We start from the raw sequence: 18610 nt of genomic DNA on the forward strand, positions 1-18610 counted from the left end.
TATAAACCGGTAATTCTGGCATACTTGCCTATGGAAGGTATAGCATTATAGCTACATAAAATTCAGTCGCTTCCTGTTAGTGATTGCGTTATGTTTAAAGCACATTGAGTCTCGCATATGCGTGCCAGGTTATTACTCCCCGGTCACTTATTTTGCTGACCCCTTGATCTTCGTGTAATAATCTCAGCAATTTCACAACTGAAGCTAAATTACTATCATTTACAATATGATATTATTGTGGTAGATTCTAAGGACTGTTGCTCTTATGAAGTAATGTGACCCGAAGTGTTATCTGAATGGTAACAGACTCAGCAAAATCACAATTACAGTCCATACGTACTCAGTTTTCTCGGCGATGAAAACTAGCATCGTGCATGTGTTTGTTTCAGCATACGTTCTTAACATCGATCTACCAGAAAAAAACATCTAATGACAATAGCTTATCACCAAGTTACATTGTTCTCAATCGCCTAACTGCATCTTCATTACGAGTCAATTATATCACGTTGATTCATATATGGATAACACTTTTTCTACAGGTCGGCCAACAGCAAACAAGCTGTATGAATGACCCACAAAACTCGTCGTTGGTACAGTGTGCGCTGTGTAGTAAATTGATACCCGGCTGAAACTATGCAAAGTCCATTCATCATAATTATAATAAGTTAGAATTTGTAAAAATGTCATAAACGGACGTGTTGAAAAAAAGCGAAACAAAAAATAGAAGAGAAAAATATACGGTCCACCGGCAATTTATCGAGCAGCAAAAAAAGAAAGTTGCTTGATCTAGGAGCAGCAGAAACATCATAGTCCGAAACGGCGTCTCGTTTTGTGCCTTTTAGTCAGACCACTCCGAAGACGTTAAGGTGACGTTGAACGAAGACCTCCATCGAGGCGGCGTTCTTACATTGAGAGTCACCAGGTTGCCGCACGAGCGTTTCGAGCTCTGCCTCTGTGTTCTCACGGAGTTTTAACACGAAACCAATGGTTTCGTTAATGACAAAGCAAACAACGTCGACAACAACTTGTCATCGGCGCACTACCTTTTACTATGTTTAATGAACGGAAGCGGGTCAATTGTGTCGCCAATAAAAATACAACTGGCCACTCCGGCAATTTCGCAGCATCACGGGACGCAGCCTAATATGCTTGCCTATATAAGGCGGTATGCAAACCACAGGGCACCAAGGAACAAGCGAAAATAAACAGTTCAACAAAAAATTGTTTTGACAGTTCATTCTTCTTTTTCTGTTGAAATATGGTTACCCCAAAGTTGAGTGAAGAAAAAGTGTACCGTACTCGTTACAAAGATACCCTTGAGATCCTGGCAAAGACTTAGCGATTGCAGATGACCACTGTTGGTCTCAGTGGTTATTAATTATTGTCAAAAGTTGGTGACGACTTCAAAAAAAATAACATGCTGGTTCAGTTGTGGCGGTGAGTTCGGCATGCTTTTCACTTTTTATGTTATTACAGCCAAATATAAGCAAGCTTTCCTCATACGGTCCATCTGTACATTATTATAGGGTAAGGTTGGCGAATGTAAAAGCGGTTATCAGCATAGGTAACCCTACACGCAAATAAATCATTAGGTATTCATTTAACAGATATTTGAAGACCTTTTTGCTCCAAGAGGCTATCTATGCAGAACGATTCGGATGCAACTAGACAAATTGGCTCGCCTAAATTTCTTTTATCTATATATGGGGAGAGGTGGGGGAGGAAAGGGAACACTTTAGCAAACGAAGTTACTTATTTAATTTTCATTATTTGTAGTGGTCTGTAGCATCCCTCAGTATCTACCTCCATCCCCAGATCCATAGAGTCCCCTCGGAGGAGACCTGTCTCTGCCTGGTCCATAAGCTCCCCCACCATAACCTCCACCATAAGCTCCGTTTCCGCCATTACCGTACCCGTCAAACGGACCTCCACCGCCTTGGCCATATCCACCCTGTCCACCTCGGCTCAATGGGAACGGCTCTTTGTCGCCTCCCGCGGGGCCACCCATATCATCCCGCCGACCACGAGGGTCTTCAGGAATTCCCATGGCCAGCTGTGTGCCAAGAGCACCCTGCTTTATGAGTTTATCAAGTGCCTCCTGCACGGAGGGGTTGTTTAAGTTAACAAATGGAGCTGGAGGCTGCTGTTGTCCCATGCCGCCTGCACCGCTGAGGCCACCTGGCAAGCCAAAAGGAGCCGGTGGGGCTTGAAGCGGCGCAGTTGCGGGCGACCCAATACCAACTCCCGCACCCAAAACGGGTGCAGCTGCAGGTGCAAGCCCGCTCGGAGGCGTTCCAATTAAATTACGAATCTTTTCATGCAGTTGCTGGTTCTGTTGCTCGATAGTCATTGCTTGCTTCATCGGGTTTGGCGAATCTGCAAATGCAAATATTTGCGTTACTTCGTAATTGAAAATTATAAGTAAAAGAAAACGTTCAGCTACCTCTACTAATAGATAATACCAGTTTCGGTCATGATAAATATTACCGGAACAGTGAACCCATTGGATCGACTTACCGTGAGCAGGCCGATGCTGTGACGAAGAGCCCCCTCTGGCACCTCCCATTGCATGCGATGGAGGTGGATCTCTATGTGGACTTGGAGCCCGCCGGCCTTCGCCCATCTCTTCCTCAATCTGAAACACTTTCAGGTTAGTTTACACCCACGCTTGTGGTCTGTGTATTGTGAGTCATATTCAAATCTAGTCTCTAGCAGAAGCATGGCTTCGAAAAAACGAATATTTTTTTAAAGCCATGCTACAAGCCCAGAATTACGAAAAATGTCTGCTTTGACAAACATATGAATATGGACAAACGACGCAATAGAAACCCACGGGTATCTGCTCCTCAGCGTCTCATCCGATACTTACCAGCTGATCACGCTTGTTTGTAAGGTGTTGGATTAGCAGATCGTATTCACGGATGGAAATATAACGAGACTCGATGAGAAGTTTGAGCAAAAATTTCACCTCCCGTTCATCGTCAGCAGCGTCGCGGTCTCTTTGCCGTTCCAAATGCTCGCGGAAATTCTGCGAGAGAAACTTAAGCGCTTCATCGACCGGCATGTTGCGATGTTCTGAAATCCCACCGATAAATAACGGAAAGATCCCGAACGAAACACGAGAAAAACGAAAAGCAGCCAAAGCCGCAAGTGCCGTTTTGTAAGCAATTCGTTCTTTCAGTTAAACTTGAAGTCGAAGGTCAAAATTCATTGTTGAACCTTTCGACCCAGACTTCATTGTGTCCACTAATACCGCACACTGAAGCCTGCAGTCTTTTTGAAAACCATTTAGGTCTGTTGAAAATTTATTTGAAAAGAGACGAGTAAGATCTTCCGCAGTAATAGTTTGAAGGAAAAATACTCTATCACTGTCGGTCTTCCTTGACTTAACAGCTCTCTTCACGGTTGGTGTAAAGCGTTTGAAAGGCCAAAAGCATCAAATAAAATCAATAAATGCCTGCATCTCATGCGGGCGTGCAATAAACCTTCTGAAACGTAAATTTTAATAAACGCATAACAGTCGAGTCGGATAAGCGTCGAGATCAGCTGATAAATACGTACGCTACAGTAGTAAAAAGAAGTTAGAATATGAGCTACATAGCTAATTAGTTGTTTGCATTTTTAGCGTTCATATGTTGATAAAATGAACACCTTTCTTTGAATCTTAAATCTTAGTAAACAGAAACCAAAGGTATCAGGAAGATTTAGGCAACCACAGATAACTATTGTTAGTGGATTGAGCGCCTACATTGAAGACTATTGCATGTGATAAAAAGTAACGCGTTATAATAAAACGAAACGTTCTTATTTCGCGTTAATACAAACCCTGTGGGACTCCGTAGAGAACATTCAAAGTAACGGAGTTATGCACTTCGTGTTGCTCGCCTATAACGCACGCATACAATGTGCCACGGAGACCGAGATCGTCCAAGGCTTGCGCAAGTAATGCTTCGTCCTTGAGGAAGAGTACGTCAACCTGAATGCGCATTAAATAAAATCGATTTTACTGGATTACTTTATTTATAGCAAACTGTTTTACTGACGTCGCAAGCGGTTACTGTTGAAGAAAAATATTAATCTGATCTATTTTTTTAACAATTGCTGATGATATGGCATTAACAGTTTTATCCAAAAAATATAGTATACCAGTTGAGCTCATTCCCTGCACTTACATGTTTTAACGTCCTATCTATTATTATTGATCTGCCAGGTACATACAATAACAACTGCCGTGTTAGTTTTATGTGAAATTCGTATGTACATAACTTATGATAGATTTGAGCATGGTCTTCGAATATAAAACTAGCTATATTGACAATATTTAAAGCTTTCGTACCTTGAATCAGTCCTCCATACAATAAGTAATTTTAAATTAACATTAGAAAAAATAACTTCACGCTCGACCCTCATCAATCATTAATTTCTTGCTTTTAGCATCTTAAGATGTTAGTGAAATAGCTATCATTTTAATCCAACAACACAGTCCATGAGATGGATCGTACTAGAACTTATATGACTACTTACCTTGAGGCCAAGATTTTTTAGTCGTCTTTCAACGTTTTCGGCATAATCTCTTTGCTGCTTCGACATGACAACAATTTCGCAGTCGTTGGGTTTGCGCGGCGCATCAAGTGGAGGACTATACGAAAAAAGTATACAACAATTCTTAAGAAAGACGCACGTTGATGGTAATCGTGGAAGACTACAAGAAAGGTTTAAAAAATACTGGAAACCTGTCCTATTTAACTGTCATGTTAACCGTAGAACTTATCGTACTAAAAGCTATACATTGTTGTCGATAGTAGTGCCACTGATCTACGGGGATAAGCAATGATTTCACTTTTAGCCGAAAAGAATTAAGTAGGATCCTGTGTAAAATCCTAGAGGTTAGCGCTGGAATAGTATTTAATTCTGAACAAAGCTCATTTTCTGCTTACACAATTATTAATGATATATTGGCCTCGCCCATGTTTTATGCAGTTTTTCAATTACACTTTGTTAAATAGTAAATATGGTTATTTACACCTTCTAAAAATACAAAATTTTCTCTGTTTAAGGGGTTTTGCAAGTATCGGAAAGAAAATCGGAAGAAGCAAGGTCGAGACTACGCGGCGGATGAGGCAAAACATCCCATTTGCACTTATACAATTTTAAGTGGATCATTAAAGATCTGAGGGACTTATTGTAATAAACACGGTTTGTCATTTAGTAATTTTTCAACTCATAGGGAATCCAGATGTCAGTTTGATTGACGCAGTCCTTGCTTGCTAGATATTTTTGCCAGCCAGTTTGGATGCTCCTGTGTTTTCTGCAATATGGCGAATGCTCATGTGTGGGTGCGGGCCTACAACAGTGAGAATTTCAGTGTCCACATAATTAAAGATTAGACCTGGAAGTGCCATGTCCTCGTTGTGGTAATAATCACTTCGAAAACGAGCGAACCACTTCCTGGCTGTGTGATCGGTTACAGTATTGTCCATGCGCCACACAAATTTCCTCGTGAGTTTGGGTTACATTTAGCCCATTTCAGAACTCCAAATTGATCGTTACTACATTTTTTAACACCTCCATCTTTGGAGGTTTGTGCAACTTAACTGAAACGTGCAGAGTTAAACACCAATAAAGAGCCGAAAAACAATCCTACGAACATAATAATTAACCACTCCTTTTCCCTCGCCTAACTTCGTTTGTGACGCCGAAATTTCAACTTCTTCGAAATACAGAACGAAGTTATGGGTTAACGATTTCATAACACACCGTATGTGTAAGCGTTATAATGAAATATAATCAATTACCCTCGATGATGATGTGACGGCACATACTGCGACTGGGAAGAACTTCTTCGCGGCGGAGATCGACCACTTCGATGGCCATCGCTGCGATAGCCGCCACTATTGCTGTTGTTCACACCTTCACCTCGATAGCTGGAGCTTCCGCCTTCAGCCCTATAATTGCCGTTTCCTCCATCGCGCTGAAATCCGCCGTCATACCGAGGTCCCCTTGGAGGAGGGCCGCCCCTTCCACGAGGCGGACTCGGACTACGTTTGACGGGTGGAGGCGACCGACTGCTGCTACGTCGTCTATCAAGAGAATTCCTTTGAAAGCGAAAAAAAACCATAACAACAGCAAAAACAATGATTGGGCACTCGATCAACTTTTTATTGTTTAGCCCAAAGTTTATATTATATATATTACGCTAATAAATTAAATCACTGTAGAACTTATAAAAAAAATTAAAAAACTTTTTTTTTATAGTAATACTATATGCTTTTCGGGTTGTAATAATAATAATAACAATAATACTAAGAAGAATATGACCGATGTATATGCCAGGTATTGAATGTTTGTCAAACATTTTACTCACTCATTCCCATAACGCTGCGGCGTTGTCGGCAGCGGACTGCGGCTTCTGCTCCTGTCTCGTCGTTTTTTGCGGAGATCATTTACAGAACAGGGTTTCACTTGTAAAGTGCATGACTTCACCTGAGCCCCATTTTCGCTAAGTGCCTGTTGAGCCGCGTCTTCATCTGAATATTGCACGAAACCGTAGCCCTGACGATTGATCGAGATAGCTAATAAAGCCATAGTATAAAACGATGGGCATATGGTGGTGGATTCGACGATCACATTTGTTGAATCGCACGCGAACCGAATATCATGTAACAGCAAAGTGTCCCAAATTATTAAAGGAACATTTACTATTTGCTCCTGTTCAAGTTGCCATGTGACAAACAGTACACAGAAACGCGAGTTAATAGCGAACACACAAAGTCAGAGGCTAGTTAATAATGCCAACACCACCAACAACATCAAACAGCAAGCTATTACTCGCGGACACGAGAGGCTTTCTATTGAAATCTGGATTAGCTATATCGGCCAACGGCAACGGTTGTTCTAACATATATCTCTAGTGATAACTGCATAAACAGACCAGATATGGGCTCATGTGCTATTACAAACGCTAGAGCAGTTACTCACCCGTAACTTCTCCGTACTTCGAGAAAATATCAAAGAGGTCAACTCGAACGATGTGTGGCTTGAGATTTCCAACGAACACGCGCTGAGCGGCACGGTTCGGATCCGAAGTGTTGTTCGAGAGTGCATCATTCCTAGACGAACAATAAATTCGGGCAGCGGAAACGATGAAAAAAGCACATCGTCAAAAGCAAATGCTACCTGGTAAAACGGCCAAGCACGTTACTAGCAACTCCATAAAACGATTACGAATCAACCGCAATGAAAATGTTAGGGCGTGTCAGGACAAAAAAAAACACCTGATACACTCAACTGACCGCCTGAGCCTAATATATTTCCCACCGATTTGAACAGCGAAAGCGGTCAACACAATCTTAATCAGGAACATTTTGTTGATGGTTGATATTTTTGATACCTAAAAAAGTCGGCTGACTCCAGCATCACCATTCCTTTGCCTCACGACCGGTAAAAAATCTCCTTAATTTCAAAATTCGCGCCTGAATAAAAGATCAAGTGACCTGTCGCAACACGTTGTAAATTGCCGCGGAAGTATATCGAACACTAGAGTACACGTGCTGAGAATTGTGAGCTAAGTTGTTTTCTCAAATCAAATAGATGACTGTCGCAGATCAAATGGTTGAAGTGAGTGCCAAGAGTATACTTGAGTGAATGAAAGCGGTCACTAGCCCAAACGTGCTCACAAAAAACAAACACCAGTTCGTTATTAGTTGTTTTATTGGCCAAAAGAGATCGAAATGCTACAAAAAATACAAAGGCAAAACTATCGAGGAGTTTACTAAAGCAGTCGCTGAAAATTAACACGTAACTTGCGCCTTGAGGTTTGAAAACTGTGCGTTGAAGAGTATTTGTTACTGAAAAACGTAAGCTTATCTACGTGAGTAGCTTCTGGAATTGTAAAAAAATGTTGCTTGTGAGAACCGAAACTAGAACTCCTTTGTTTATTGCCTGTAGCTACCAACCATACATTCTTACAGGGCACTTTCGATACTAAGAAGGATTTATGTATTATACGATACAGATTGGGCTGAAATAACCTTGCATATAGAATCACGCAGCAATCCGATGAGCGTGATTAAGGTGGTCCTAAAACAAAGAAGACGAACATTACGCTCTGCTGCGAATTAGCAACACGTGCCTCACATATATTTAAGTATACTTGTGGCGTGTCATAAAAAAGCATCTTTTATGATTATTACAATATTATATATAGAGTCATTAAATCATTGGGATATTATGAAAAGCGCATTAATTCAGCAGTATTCGCATAGGCTCATTAGCACCACAATAAATACGCGCAGTGGAAAGCATTCCACAGTTGAGGCAGGTATAATAAAAAGTTAATGACAATATCCAACTAAAACTGTTTCCATTTCAACTTCTTTTACTTTAACTTACTTTTTTTTAAGCTTAGAAATGTTTTTTTAAACGTCCTGAATGAAACCGACAGAGCCTTTATAAATATGAGCAATATACTGCATTCCCGTTATACAAAGCAAATAATATTGTATAGTAAAAGAACTGCGATACGCTTAAGTAGATAAACGAAAGAAAAGCAAAACATGTACTCTATTATTAGCATTATAATGAAATGTAATCGAATTCGACACGAACTCCATTGCTGCTGTATTGGCTGTCGTTTAGCGTTAGATTTGTGCTGATTAATTTCTGTTGTTTTGTCGTTAGACACAAAGATGATAGCGGCACGATGATAGCGGCACTTTCAGCGCACACTGTAAAGTAAACACTGCACTGCGGTATAACGAAATTCACTCTTTCAGATGGCCTGAATACCATAAACGTAGCCGAGCGAAGCCGTTAGTTGGCTTTTGTGATGAAAAACAAACATCATTTCCTTCGTTTCCATAGGGACTCTGCTTACACAGACTACCTCTCCCTTCTTTTCGAATCTCCGTCCTATTCTCACTATTTCTATGTGCTGGAGCTCTGCACAGACCAGATCAACCAGATCTGTAGGATAGAGCGAAACGCACTCATTCGACAGGAGAGCAAACCCACTGCCGCAGTCACTCGCATCTACAGCTGTGGCACAGAGGGTGAAAACATTCAAATTCAGACGCTGCAAATGTTTACCATTTTGACTCCATAGCAGCAACAGTTTTCGCCTGCCAGCTGCGGGCGGCCAAGCAGGGCCTACGTAGGAACTACACAAGCCGAGGACGTAGAAAGCTGCTAGTACGAGAGAACAGAATATCACTTGTAGCACACACAACAACAGATTAATGCCGAAAACCGGCTAAGCAAAACAAATGACAAGCTCGTTTGTCTTGTACACCCAGGACGCAACCCGTACGCGGGTAATCAGTCGGAACGCTATGACGCTGGATCAGCACCCGAACCCGACATACGTACAGACAAACGTTTGTATAGGCAAACGCTTGTTGCGTCCAGTAATCGTGGGCCTAGTGGCCGCGTGTGGGAAGTCGTGTTATGCCACTGCCTGATTCTTCCACGCTCAACACTAGTCGTTCCGCGGCTTTTAGCTCTGTTACTCGCGAGTTGGCACGCATCCAAAACACTGTACTGACCGCTGCCGCAAACACGGTGGTACTGAACGACAAGCTGTATTGAACGACAAGTCGAGTTAAGCGCGGGAAATTTAATTAGTTGCAAGCTTGATAATTATTGAGTTATAGCTTCAGAATTTACACTGCGATCGGGTAGTAGTATATATATATATACTGGTTGTATTATTTAATCAATTTTCAGTATCCGTTATCATTGCTGTACATTGCACGACCTAACCTTTAGTTGAAAGAAACTAAAACGGGGGTGCTACTTCGAGTTTTGCTAACGACACATAGACGCGATACAATTTTTAGGAATAATAAGCTAATGTCCCTATCTATCTTTTAAGGTCAGCTAAAGTCCAAATTCCGAGAGGCTTGAACCACATTTCATTCCATTAAACGGGAAACGCGAAAGGTTCCCCAGTTTATTATGGATATTGCACGGCAAATACTAATTATCTATTCAAATAGTTATTAATCCTTACGATTGTAGCAGAAGATAATTAGTTCACAATAGCTAAAAGAGTTGATGAAGCACGTTACATCATCGACAGTAAATATATTGAATTCTATATAAGAATAAAACACTCTTGGACGCACATTTGCATATATGCAATTGGCAAACGCATGATGCTAGCATAGTAGCATCGATGACTCCTTGGAAAAAAAGCTGGCTAATCGTTTATGTCAATAGGAGAACAAGTTACAGGTGAAATGATCATGATTATGATTAATATTATCAACAACGTTATTTTTGAGCAGCTTCGGTTTACAAAAATTATTTTGCTAGTGTAAAACTGAAAAACTTTAATTTCAGCTACGAACTGGACTCGAGAACACCGAGGGTCATTGATATTTCCGCTACGTTAAATCTGCATACGTATCTGACAAAAATGTAAAGAAATGATTATAACTATTATATATAATATTAAGGTTTTGCCTTCCTTAAAAGAAATCTGCTGACTTAACGTTGTGAAGTAGTTGGCATTTAGAGAACGACTTTGTTTATTGCCGAACACTGTTTTTGCTCAAATCATTGCAATATCACAGTGCTAGCATTCGTACATGGTCTCATACCTTTGAATTATCGCGGGTGACTCAATGGCCACAAAATGCGTCCATCCAATAATTCCATCCAACCCGGCCTCCGAATTTATGGATTGAAATGTGGAGGCATACTATTATATCGAACGTGCAAGTTGATTTCAGAAATTTTCTGTGATCTTTAAAACTTTGGTTAAGTTTCACGTATAGATACGTGTACGTGTGTATACTTTGTTGGAAAACGTACAAGGGTGAGCTGTTAAGCAAATCTTTTACCAATAAACAATAAGAAAACAATATACTTATCAGCAGTGAAACCTAATACATTGTAACGATTAGAGTAATTGCAACTTTCCGTCTTTAAATGACACACAAGATGTCACCTTATTGACAGTCAATTAGTTAATTTGTACAAGCCTTGTAATGAAATTGCTTGGAAAAGCTGCGCGTGTCTGCTCCAAGTATTAAAAATAAATGAAATAACATTTCATTGATTCTTAATATTTTGGAGATTTATGTGTAAGATCATAAGATGTTCGTTATGTCTACCAAACGCTAAGCAATAACAGGGTTTATACGTACGTATACGGGGAATTTGCTAGTTTCCAATCTACTGTTCCGGTTTGTCTATAGAACCCAGAATCTCAATGAAGTTCAAGGGGGTCATACATTACTATTAGTCAATCGCCAACGGGTCGAAGTTGACCAAGCATTTCTGCTAATTTTGTGATGGAAATCAAATTTTCCAAACACTTGCTCGGATCTTATGGCACATGTAATGTTTGTTGATTACTCCTTTAACGTCAACATGTGTTTTAACAAGGTGAATTAACAAAAAATGGTGAAGATCGAGTCATGTGACTCTCAGGTTTCGATCGGCCTATACCAGCAAGATCATATGCGACCCGTTGAGGATTTAGATCCCGATTCGGAACCCTACAGTTTAGAGGCGTTCAAGAAAAAGCTTCGTATGAGCGTGGTCAAATGTGATGAGGAGGAACTTGAGTTTGATCTGATCGGTGTGAATCCTGCAATCGCGAATGCCATTCGACGAATTCTCATTGCTGAAGTAAGCAGTCTTGTATATTTCTTTCTATGACTTAGTATTGTTTTCATATTTCAAGCGACAAAAGATAAATGTTCATATTGGAAGTACCATTATTTTTCAGTTAGTACTAGAAGTAAAATTGTATTTAAATAAAAACAAAAACCTAATTTTTTGTATCGTTTTATTAAGAGTTTGTTCGATGAGTGATTATTTACAGAGGGAAACACCTGAAAATGGCAGATGAACACTGCTGTATTCATCTGCCAAGTGCACTAAAAATAAGTCCTAATGTCATCTTAATAAGCAGTTGTCAGAAGAGGCCTCTGCCTGAAAATCCTAACCCTTAAAAATAATAACGGGACATAAATGTCAATAATCTTGCTGAATTCTATCAGATAAAGGTAACAGATATTAGAGGCAATGATTTCAGCTTTGCGTTTTGTTTACGTAAGCAAACATTAACATAAACACATATTGTATTATTCTCAGGTGCCGATCCTTGCAGCAGACCGTATAACCCTGATCAACAACACTTCATTCTTACATGATAAAGATCTCACAAACCGGGTTGGTCTCGTGCCTATCAAGGTTGACCCGCGGCTGTTTGAGTATCGTATGCCGTCGGAATCGGCTTCAGCTGAAAACACCATTGTGTTTGAGCTAAATGTTCGCTGTACGAAAAACCTGCAAGCGAACCTCGATGCGACTGACCCCAAGGAACTGTACATCAACAGTGACGTATATTCTCGACATATGAAATGGGTGCCGCTTGAGGGCCAGGAGGCCTTGCTCGCCAAAAACCCTCCGAAGCCAGTCCATGGCGATATTCTGATCGCAAAAATGCGTCCAGGCCAAGAAATCTCAATGAAAATCGAATGCATGAAAGGTATTGGCAAAACACACGCAAAGTTCTCGCCAGTAGCTACTGCATCGTATCGATTACTACCAACGATCGATATTCTGGAAGAAATTCGGGGAGAGGCCGCTGTCAGGTTTCGGGATTCATTTTCGAAGGGCGTTGTCGAACTGGAACGAAAGGGCAACGAAAACGTCGCTCGCATTGTAAACGCCCGCAGAGACACGTGCAGCCGAAACGTGCTTAGGTATGATGACCTCGCATCGAAGGTGCGTCTCGGCCGGAAGAGGGATCATTTTATATTTAGCGTGGAAAGTGTGGGTATGTTACCGCCAGACGTCCTTGTAAAAGAAAGCATCAAAGTGATGTTAGCCAAATGCAAGAACTTTCTCGAACAAATCGAGAGAGTACGCGGAAAGAGACACGAAAATCTGAATGAAAATGATAGCGAGTAATTGTTGTTTATCTTGACATTTGTCCCAGTCAGCAGCCGCTGTGATCCCTTGTGGAGACCATAGGCATCGTGGACCATGGCTTCGGGCGGTTTTACGTTCGCTTTAACCAGGAGCATCCACGATGAGTGAAGGCTTTGAAAGAAGACGAGCAAGATAAAGTTGAATAGAAAAAACTTATATTATTATTGTTATTACTTATTGTGCACATAGGTAGACATCAGGTCGATGCCTAATCATGACATAAATATAGATTATTTATGTATTTAGATTTGTTTTTTTTATAGCTAGCATATTATTGAAACTTTAGCGAATTAGTATTATCAAATCGTTGCATTAAGGTGTACCTATTAATTATGTAAATACTCTACTCATCAATGCATTTAAATTAACACATAATATGCTATTAAATGTAATGGTGCAAAAAATGTTTAATCAAGATGACGAATTATTCTAAATTTAAACGAATACAGGCATGACAGCTACCTCGTCTAGTAATTGAAAAATCTTTATAAAGAAGTGATTCATATAATTTCTATTATTTGGATGCCGCTATCATCAAGCTCCCTTCGATTCCAAACCTAGTTAATTATAAAGTTTATTAACGGTTTTAGTTTACACTATCGTGTGTGTTTGGCCGTTTGCTGTGTTATATTTTATTGCGGCAGGTTAGTTTTAACCAAAGCTATTGTTCAAATGTTTCCATATTGCCGTTAGGATTATTACTCCCACACCGTATGACGTGAATCTTCCTTTAACAAACTTTGGGAGCTGAGGGCTGTAGTACAAACAATTTACATCTAATATAATTTATCTAAAAAAACACTACGTTTGTATTTTTTTGGACCACAATTGTTTGTTTTTCACAATTTGTGGCACTTTAATTGTTTCGAGTTTGACGTCCGGAACTTAAGCTGTTAATCATTGCTTCAAATGGCTGGGTGGCTCTTAGCACGACACAATGCATGTCTACGTTCGGATTCCTAGCTAGACCACCACGTGATCTAAGTTTAGTATCATGTTGATCAAGCGTGATCAGTTTCGAACCCAAATTAGCTAGTGTGAAGTAGATATCTGTGCTCTGTGTGACATAAGATAAACAGACAAAGTCGAACACACGGTGTTACGCTATTAAGCACTAAAAGAAATAAGAAAACCCTGATAGATGTCAAATGGAAAAGAGCCAAAGTGACAATGGAAGAGGCATGAAAAAATAAGAGCTTAGCCTTCTCTTAGAAAAAGAGGACACCCAGAGCAGTGAGTTGATACATTCGCCCCAACTTTATTAAAAATTGAGTAGCTGAAAGTTTTAGCAAATCATCTTCATAAGAACTATTATAATTTGCAGGAATCTTATGGAACCCTTTTTTGCCAATTGAAATAAACACTATCGATCGAAAGGTTGCATCAAAAAAAAACCTTCCTATTTTTATTAATAACTAATCGATCCGCTAACGCTGCTATTTGAAATTACCATTAACCGCATAGTTCACAAAATATTCATAAGACACAGAATTTTAAACAATGCCTTATCAGGTTGGAGCCACGCAAAAAATGTAGCATAACTCGTGTATCGGTTTAGAATTGAGATACAAAAAGAAACCCACTAAGTGAAGCCTACATTACCTAAAGTATATTGGGATAAAAGGATTATACCAAGGCATATCCAATGTAGTCGTATGAGCACAAATCAACCACATGTAGTGACAAACATTTAGGTTTTTACTCCAGCATGCAGATCCTAATGGAGTCCTGTGGAGCGAGTCACGTTTTTTTTGTTTAAATTTATAAAGTTCTATGGAATGGATCTAATTTAAAATATAAGTAAAAGGTTCTTGAGTTTAGAAAAATCAATGTTATTAACAGCCGCTAATATATTCCTAAAGTGGGACGACCGGTGGAACTCGATGCTACCGTTTATTAGTTAGCAGAGAGTAAGCAGAAAAAGTGCTGCTGCATGGTATATAACACCGCAATAACCCATTATTGCGTATTATATTTTTACTCATTGTTACTCCTCATTTCTGCTAGTCACAGTAGAAGTTATTTTTTCTTTCTTTTTAAGTTTAGTTGTTGCCACAAAAGACTGTTTACAAGTAAGCTCACTGAGTAAAACCAATATCTAACTTGACTCTTAGATACGTCCATGTATTATACCATCTCGTCAAACTTTTGAAATAAAATATTTTTCGTTGAAAACCCTACATCTTATGTTGGTTTTAGGTACCGAACCTGTGACGAAACGAAGTTTTTGGCAAAGCCGATTAAAGATAACACCCGATTCAGGCGATACCCAACCACGATTTTTTTAAAAGAATAATTCTTTCGCCCTTTTATGGAATTATTCTACTCACCGCATCTCTATTGCTTTGGCAAATATTTTTTGCAATTAATAGGATTTACACTAAACCTACCAACAATTTTTGCCAATAAATATTCGTACCATGCTTGGTTAAAACGATTACGGTTTTTGTAATTGAATATAGATTTTCGATGACGTTTCACTGTCAAAAGTTCGATGTCGATTTGACCAAGTTTAAATGCGTGAATTTGTAAAAGAAATTACAAACGATCAAATTGATTTATTGTCCAAGAAAATGTTGCTGTTTTCTTCTGAGGCGAGCCGCAACTGTGACGGAGATATCGGTAAATACGATACTCGTGGTTGAAACCTATAAGATAAAAATAACAAGAATATATAATGCCATAAACCTGGTCCTTATTATTTGTGCCTTCATTCACATTAGATGTGCGTAGGTCAACAGAACCAGCATTTCACATTGTCCTTCCCTCTTCTTACGTGTGTCCATCATATTACAGCCCTTCTTTATAATATTACTCCTCCGTCGAGAATAGCCCGTGTTTGCGATCATTGTAATATTTACTGCAACTGCCCTAACTTGGCGATACATGCCAATAAGCAAGAAACTCTTTTCAGAAACTTAATTCGACAGTTTGTTCGTTTAATTTGCGATGCTTCCTCACTTACCTTGATAACGATTTTGTGAATGGGCGCTTCCCGCCGTTGGAGGAACGCCTGCACGTTTGTGGTAACGCCGATGACGGCTGTTGTAGCAGCACACTAGCCACAGTCTACAACGATTGCATTCAAGCACACGAGTTAGGAAACAATGCCAGGATGTTCGTCGTGCCACTACGGAGAGGCACAACCCATCGCGCAATTGCGCAGCGGCGGATGGTACTGACCACTGTGCTATGCCTGCAGGCTTGATTCACTGCATAGACGCAGTTGTCGCCACCGCTCAACAGCTTACCGTGTACTTCCTTAGCAACGAATTAAATGAAATGCGTGCCGCTCAGAAGGGCCAGTCGAGGCTGGTAGTAGCACAACAAATCTGAATATACTTGACAATCAAGTCAGTTGTTCAAATTTTTCCGAAGCTGGTATTCGGCTAAGATCTGAGGCCAAAGCGGGTTCAGAAGAAATTTCGAGAGACAACAAGACAATGGTTATCAGAAAGTATGAATAGTCGCCATTAATTGACCCCTCCAGATTGAATTTGGCGCTTAGAGATTTCAGTCACGTGATCAAACATCGTTTACTGGATAGTTAGCACTACAATTAGCATAAATGATTAGAATGGCTTTATTAACAATAGATCTAGAGTTGAGGAAATATGAGCAGTGAAAATAAATAAGAAACATGAGAAATATGAGAATAAAAAAAAGGTTCCTTTGAGAGAAAGTAATCCAGTAAATGTATGGAGTATCTACTACCATATGCGACAGTTGAGTAATAAAGCGAACACTTTAGCGAGCCTGTTTATGCGCATGATTGTTTGCATACTCTTTACAGGTTGATGTGATGTAAAATGGGCATTCAAACAGGAGCATTCGATATATGAAATTGAAAATGAATTTTCTTCTAAACAAAAAGGGCACTAAAGTGCCGAAACTTATTACTATGGAATATATTTGTAATATACGTGTGGGCATGTTATAAAAGATTGACAAACTACCGTAAAATTTAGCAGGCTCAATGGATTATACGATTGCTATCCCATCGTCTAACACGGCAAAGTATTGAGCCTATTATTTGTATGAAGATTGCCTAAAAGGAGCTGGCGTCGTACAAAATTAAAAGAATCATTGCGTTTGGTTACGCGAAGTACGTCTCTAGCAGTGCTAGTTAAGAATGATGAAGTCTGTTGCTTAAATGAATAGGGTATTGACATATAACCATTACTTTTGTAGGGGAAGGATACTACTAAGGAAAGTTAAACTGAAGCAGGGACTGCATTTGTGCAGCACCTTACTACTTTTTCTCTTGTCAAAATCGATTATTAGAGATCATTCCATTTTGTTGTTTACTTAACGAAGACTGTAAAACACAACATTTTCGGAAATGATGTTAGTGCTACTGAAACGCCACTATCAGGGGTGTAGAACAATGAGTAATAATATTGGAGGTTGCATTTTTGTTCTGAAAACAATCGTTTTTATCACTGACGTCCAATGTCGTTATCTCAACATATTAATGTGTACGCAGGAAAAATCCCCGTATAAATATTCGGGTTATGATCTTTAGTGATGTTGAGAGTGTTTATGATGTCATGTTAGAAATTAATAAATATACAAAATGATAATGAAATTGCTACGCAGTCGCATTCTGGAGCAAAAAATGTTGTGTGCACGCCATAGAATTCTTACATAGAATGTTACATGTTTATTTATTTGCTGGCAAAATATATCCGAGCTCATCCGGTCGTGTAGCCTAACAAACGAAACAAACGGATACAAGGATTAAATATTCTAGCTCATCTATCAAAGGTTGAAATGTATAGCCTTTGTAATTGCTATGTGTGTAATTCATCCGATTCAGTTATACGTTGGCTTTGCTGACATTGCTTTTCAAAGTAGTATTTCATAGGTGCAGGCTAATGGGTGAAAATATTTTGGAGACAATAAATATTTTGAATGCATAACCGTTACATAGGATATTCTTATCTAAGAAAAGTTTGCCAGAAAGCAATGTATTTATACGATAAAGCTAAAGCGTTTAACGTCGACCTTTCTTTATATTTTCAAGACGACCTGTTATGGGGAACTGTTTAATACAAAGTTAATTTAGCGCCTTTGTGGGAAGAAATAAGAATACGTTACAACTCTAAAGATGCACTGGACAAAGGAAACACGGTGGTCTATAAAATGACGAATGAAATCATACGTACTATTTTAGAAAAAAACTAAGAAAAAGTTCCTTTTTATAACTCACTGATATATGCTCGCGGTAAGCTTTGGGACGTTCAATAACGTTAATTTGTGCTGAAGGTATTGTAGCACAATTGAGGTGTAAAGCTGTCCCATTTGTTCAACACAGGGCGGTAAAATTTAAATCAGCAGAGGTCACTTTTCATCCTAATATAGTAATTTCTTTTTTCTAAGTTATCAACTAATGATGTGAAGCTAAGCGCAAAATTTACTAGCTAATTTTCTGTAAATTGTCCATTTATATCATCTTCAGAAATCGGTTTAATTGTAATCCTTTATAGTTATTGCCAACGCATTAACTGAAATGATTTTCTGGACGATTATTTGAAGGACTTTTCGCCCTATATCCATCAAAATAAGATGCTTATAAATTCAAATTCTTATATCAAATACGACATCAAATAGTATAGTTACAATGCCAGAGATTTAAACAAAGGTGACCCTATATCTTGTA

At 39.3% G+C, this 18610-nt stretch overlaps 2 protein-coding genes and 1 long non-coding RNA gene across 5 annotated transcripts; 1 reads left to right on the top strand and 2 right to left on the bottom strand.

Annotated features, from left to right (window-relative positions):
- Positions 1–734: 734 nt before the first annotated feature.
- LOC111265027 (uncharacterized) lies at positions 735–9557 on the bottom strand. Of its 2 annotated transcripts, none has more exons than XM_022841360.2 (9): positions 9088–9557; positions 6979–7109; positions 6365–6572; positions 5796–6095; positions 4525–4639; positions 3826–3976; positions 2870–3075; positions 2518–2635; positions 735–2376 (listed from the first exon to the last, which is right to left on the bottom strand). In XM_022841360.2, exons 1-9 carry the CDS (start codon positions 9099–9101, stop codon positions 1793–1795), a joined length of 1827 nt encoding a protein of 608 aa, XP_022697095.1. In that variant the 5' UTR covers positions 9102–9557; the 3' UTR covers positions 735–1792. The 2 variants fall into 2 exon arrangements, with proteins under 2 accessions (XP_022697095.1, XP_022697096.1); XM_022841361.2 differs by having other exon boundaries at positions 8608–9557.
- On the top strand, positions 7533–15128 carry Polr1C (RNA polymerase I and III subunit C). Of its 2 annotated transcripts, none has more exons than XM_022841366.2 (3): positions 7533–7856; positions 11392–11637; positions 12106–15128. In XM_022841366.2, the coding sequence occupies exons 2-3, from the start codon at positions 11407–11409 to the stop codon at positions 12925–12927; spliced, it is 1053 nt and encodes a 350-aa protein (XP_022697101.1). In that variant the 5' UTR covers positions 7533–7856; positions 11392–11406; the 3' UTR covers positions 12928–15128. The 2 variants fall into 2 exon arrangements, with proteins under 2 accessions (XP_022697101.1, XP_022697100.1); XM_022841365.2 differs by lacking the exon at positions 7533–7856 and adding an exon at positions 10660–10819.
- Positions 15129–15473: 345 nt separating this feature from the next.
- On the bottom strand, positions 15474–17992 carry LOC147752867 (uncharacterized). The gene is made up of 2 exons (XR_015312898.1): positions 15914–17992; positions 15474–15596 (listed from the first exon to the last, which is right to left on the bottom strand). It is a non-coding gene; the product is annotated as an uncharacterized LOC147752867 (long non-coding RNA).
- Between the last annotated feature and the right edge of the window lie 618 nt (positions 17993–18610).

This window comes from Varroa jacobsoni, unplaced genomic scaffold, assembly GCF_002532875.2.
Source record: "Varroa jacobsoni isolate VJ856 unplaced genomic scaffold, vjacob_1.0 scaffold_924, whole genome shotgun sequence".
NCBI lineage: Eukaryota > Metazoa > Arthropoda > Arachnida > Mesostigmata > Varroidae > Varroa > Varroa jacobsoni.

Coding starts and splice junctions, on each gene's coding strand:
- LOC111265027 (XM_022841360.2), bottom strand. Junction 4,640..5,795: donor CCGTCACATCATCATCGAGG/GTAATTGATTAT, acceptor TTTTTCGTATAG/TCCTCCACTTGATGCGCCGC. Junction 3,977..4,524: donor TAAAAAATCTTGGCCTCAAG/GTAAGTAGTCAT, acceptor ATGCGCATTCAG/GTTGACGTACTCTTCCTCAA.
- Polr1C (XM_022841366.2), top strand. CDS start 11,407: ATGGTGAAGATCGAGTCATGTGACTCTCAGGTTTCGATCGGCCTATAC. Junction 11,638..12,105: donor GACGAATTCTCATTGCTGAA/GTAAGCAGTCTT, acceptor TATTATTCTCAG/GTGCCGATCCTTGCAGCAGA.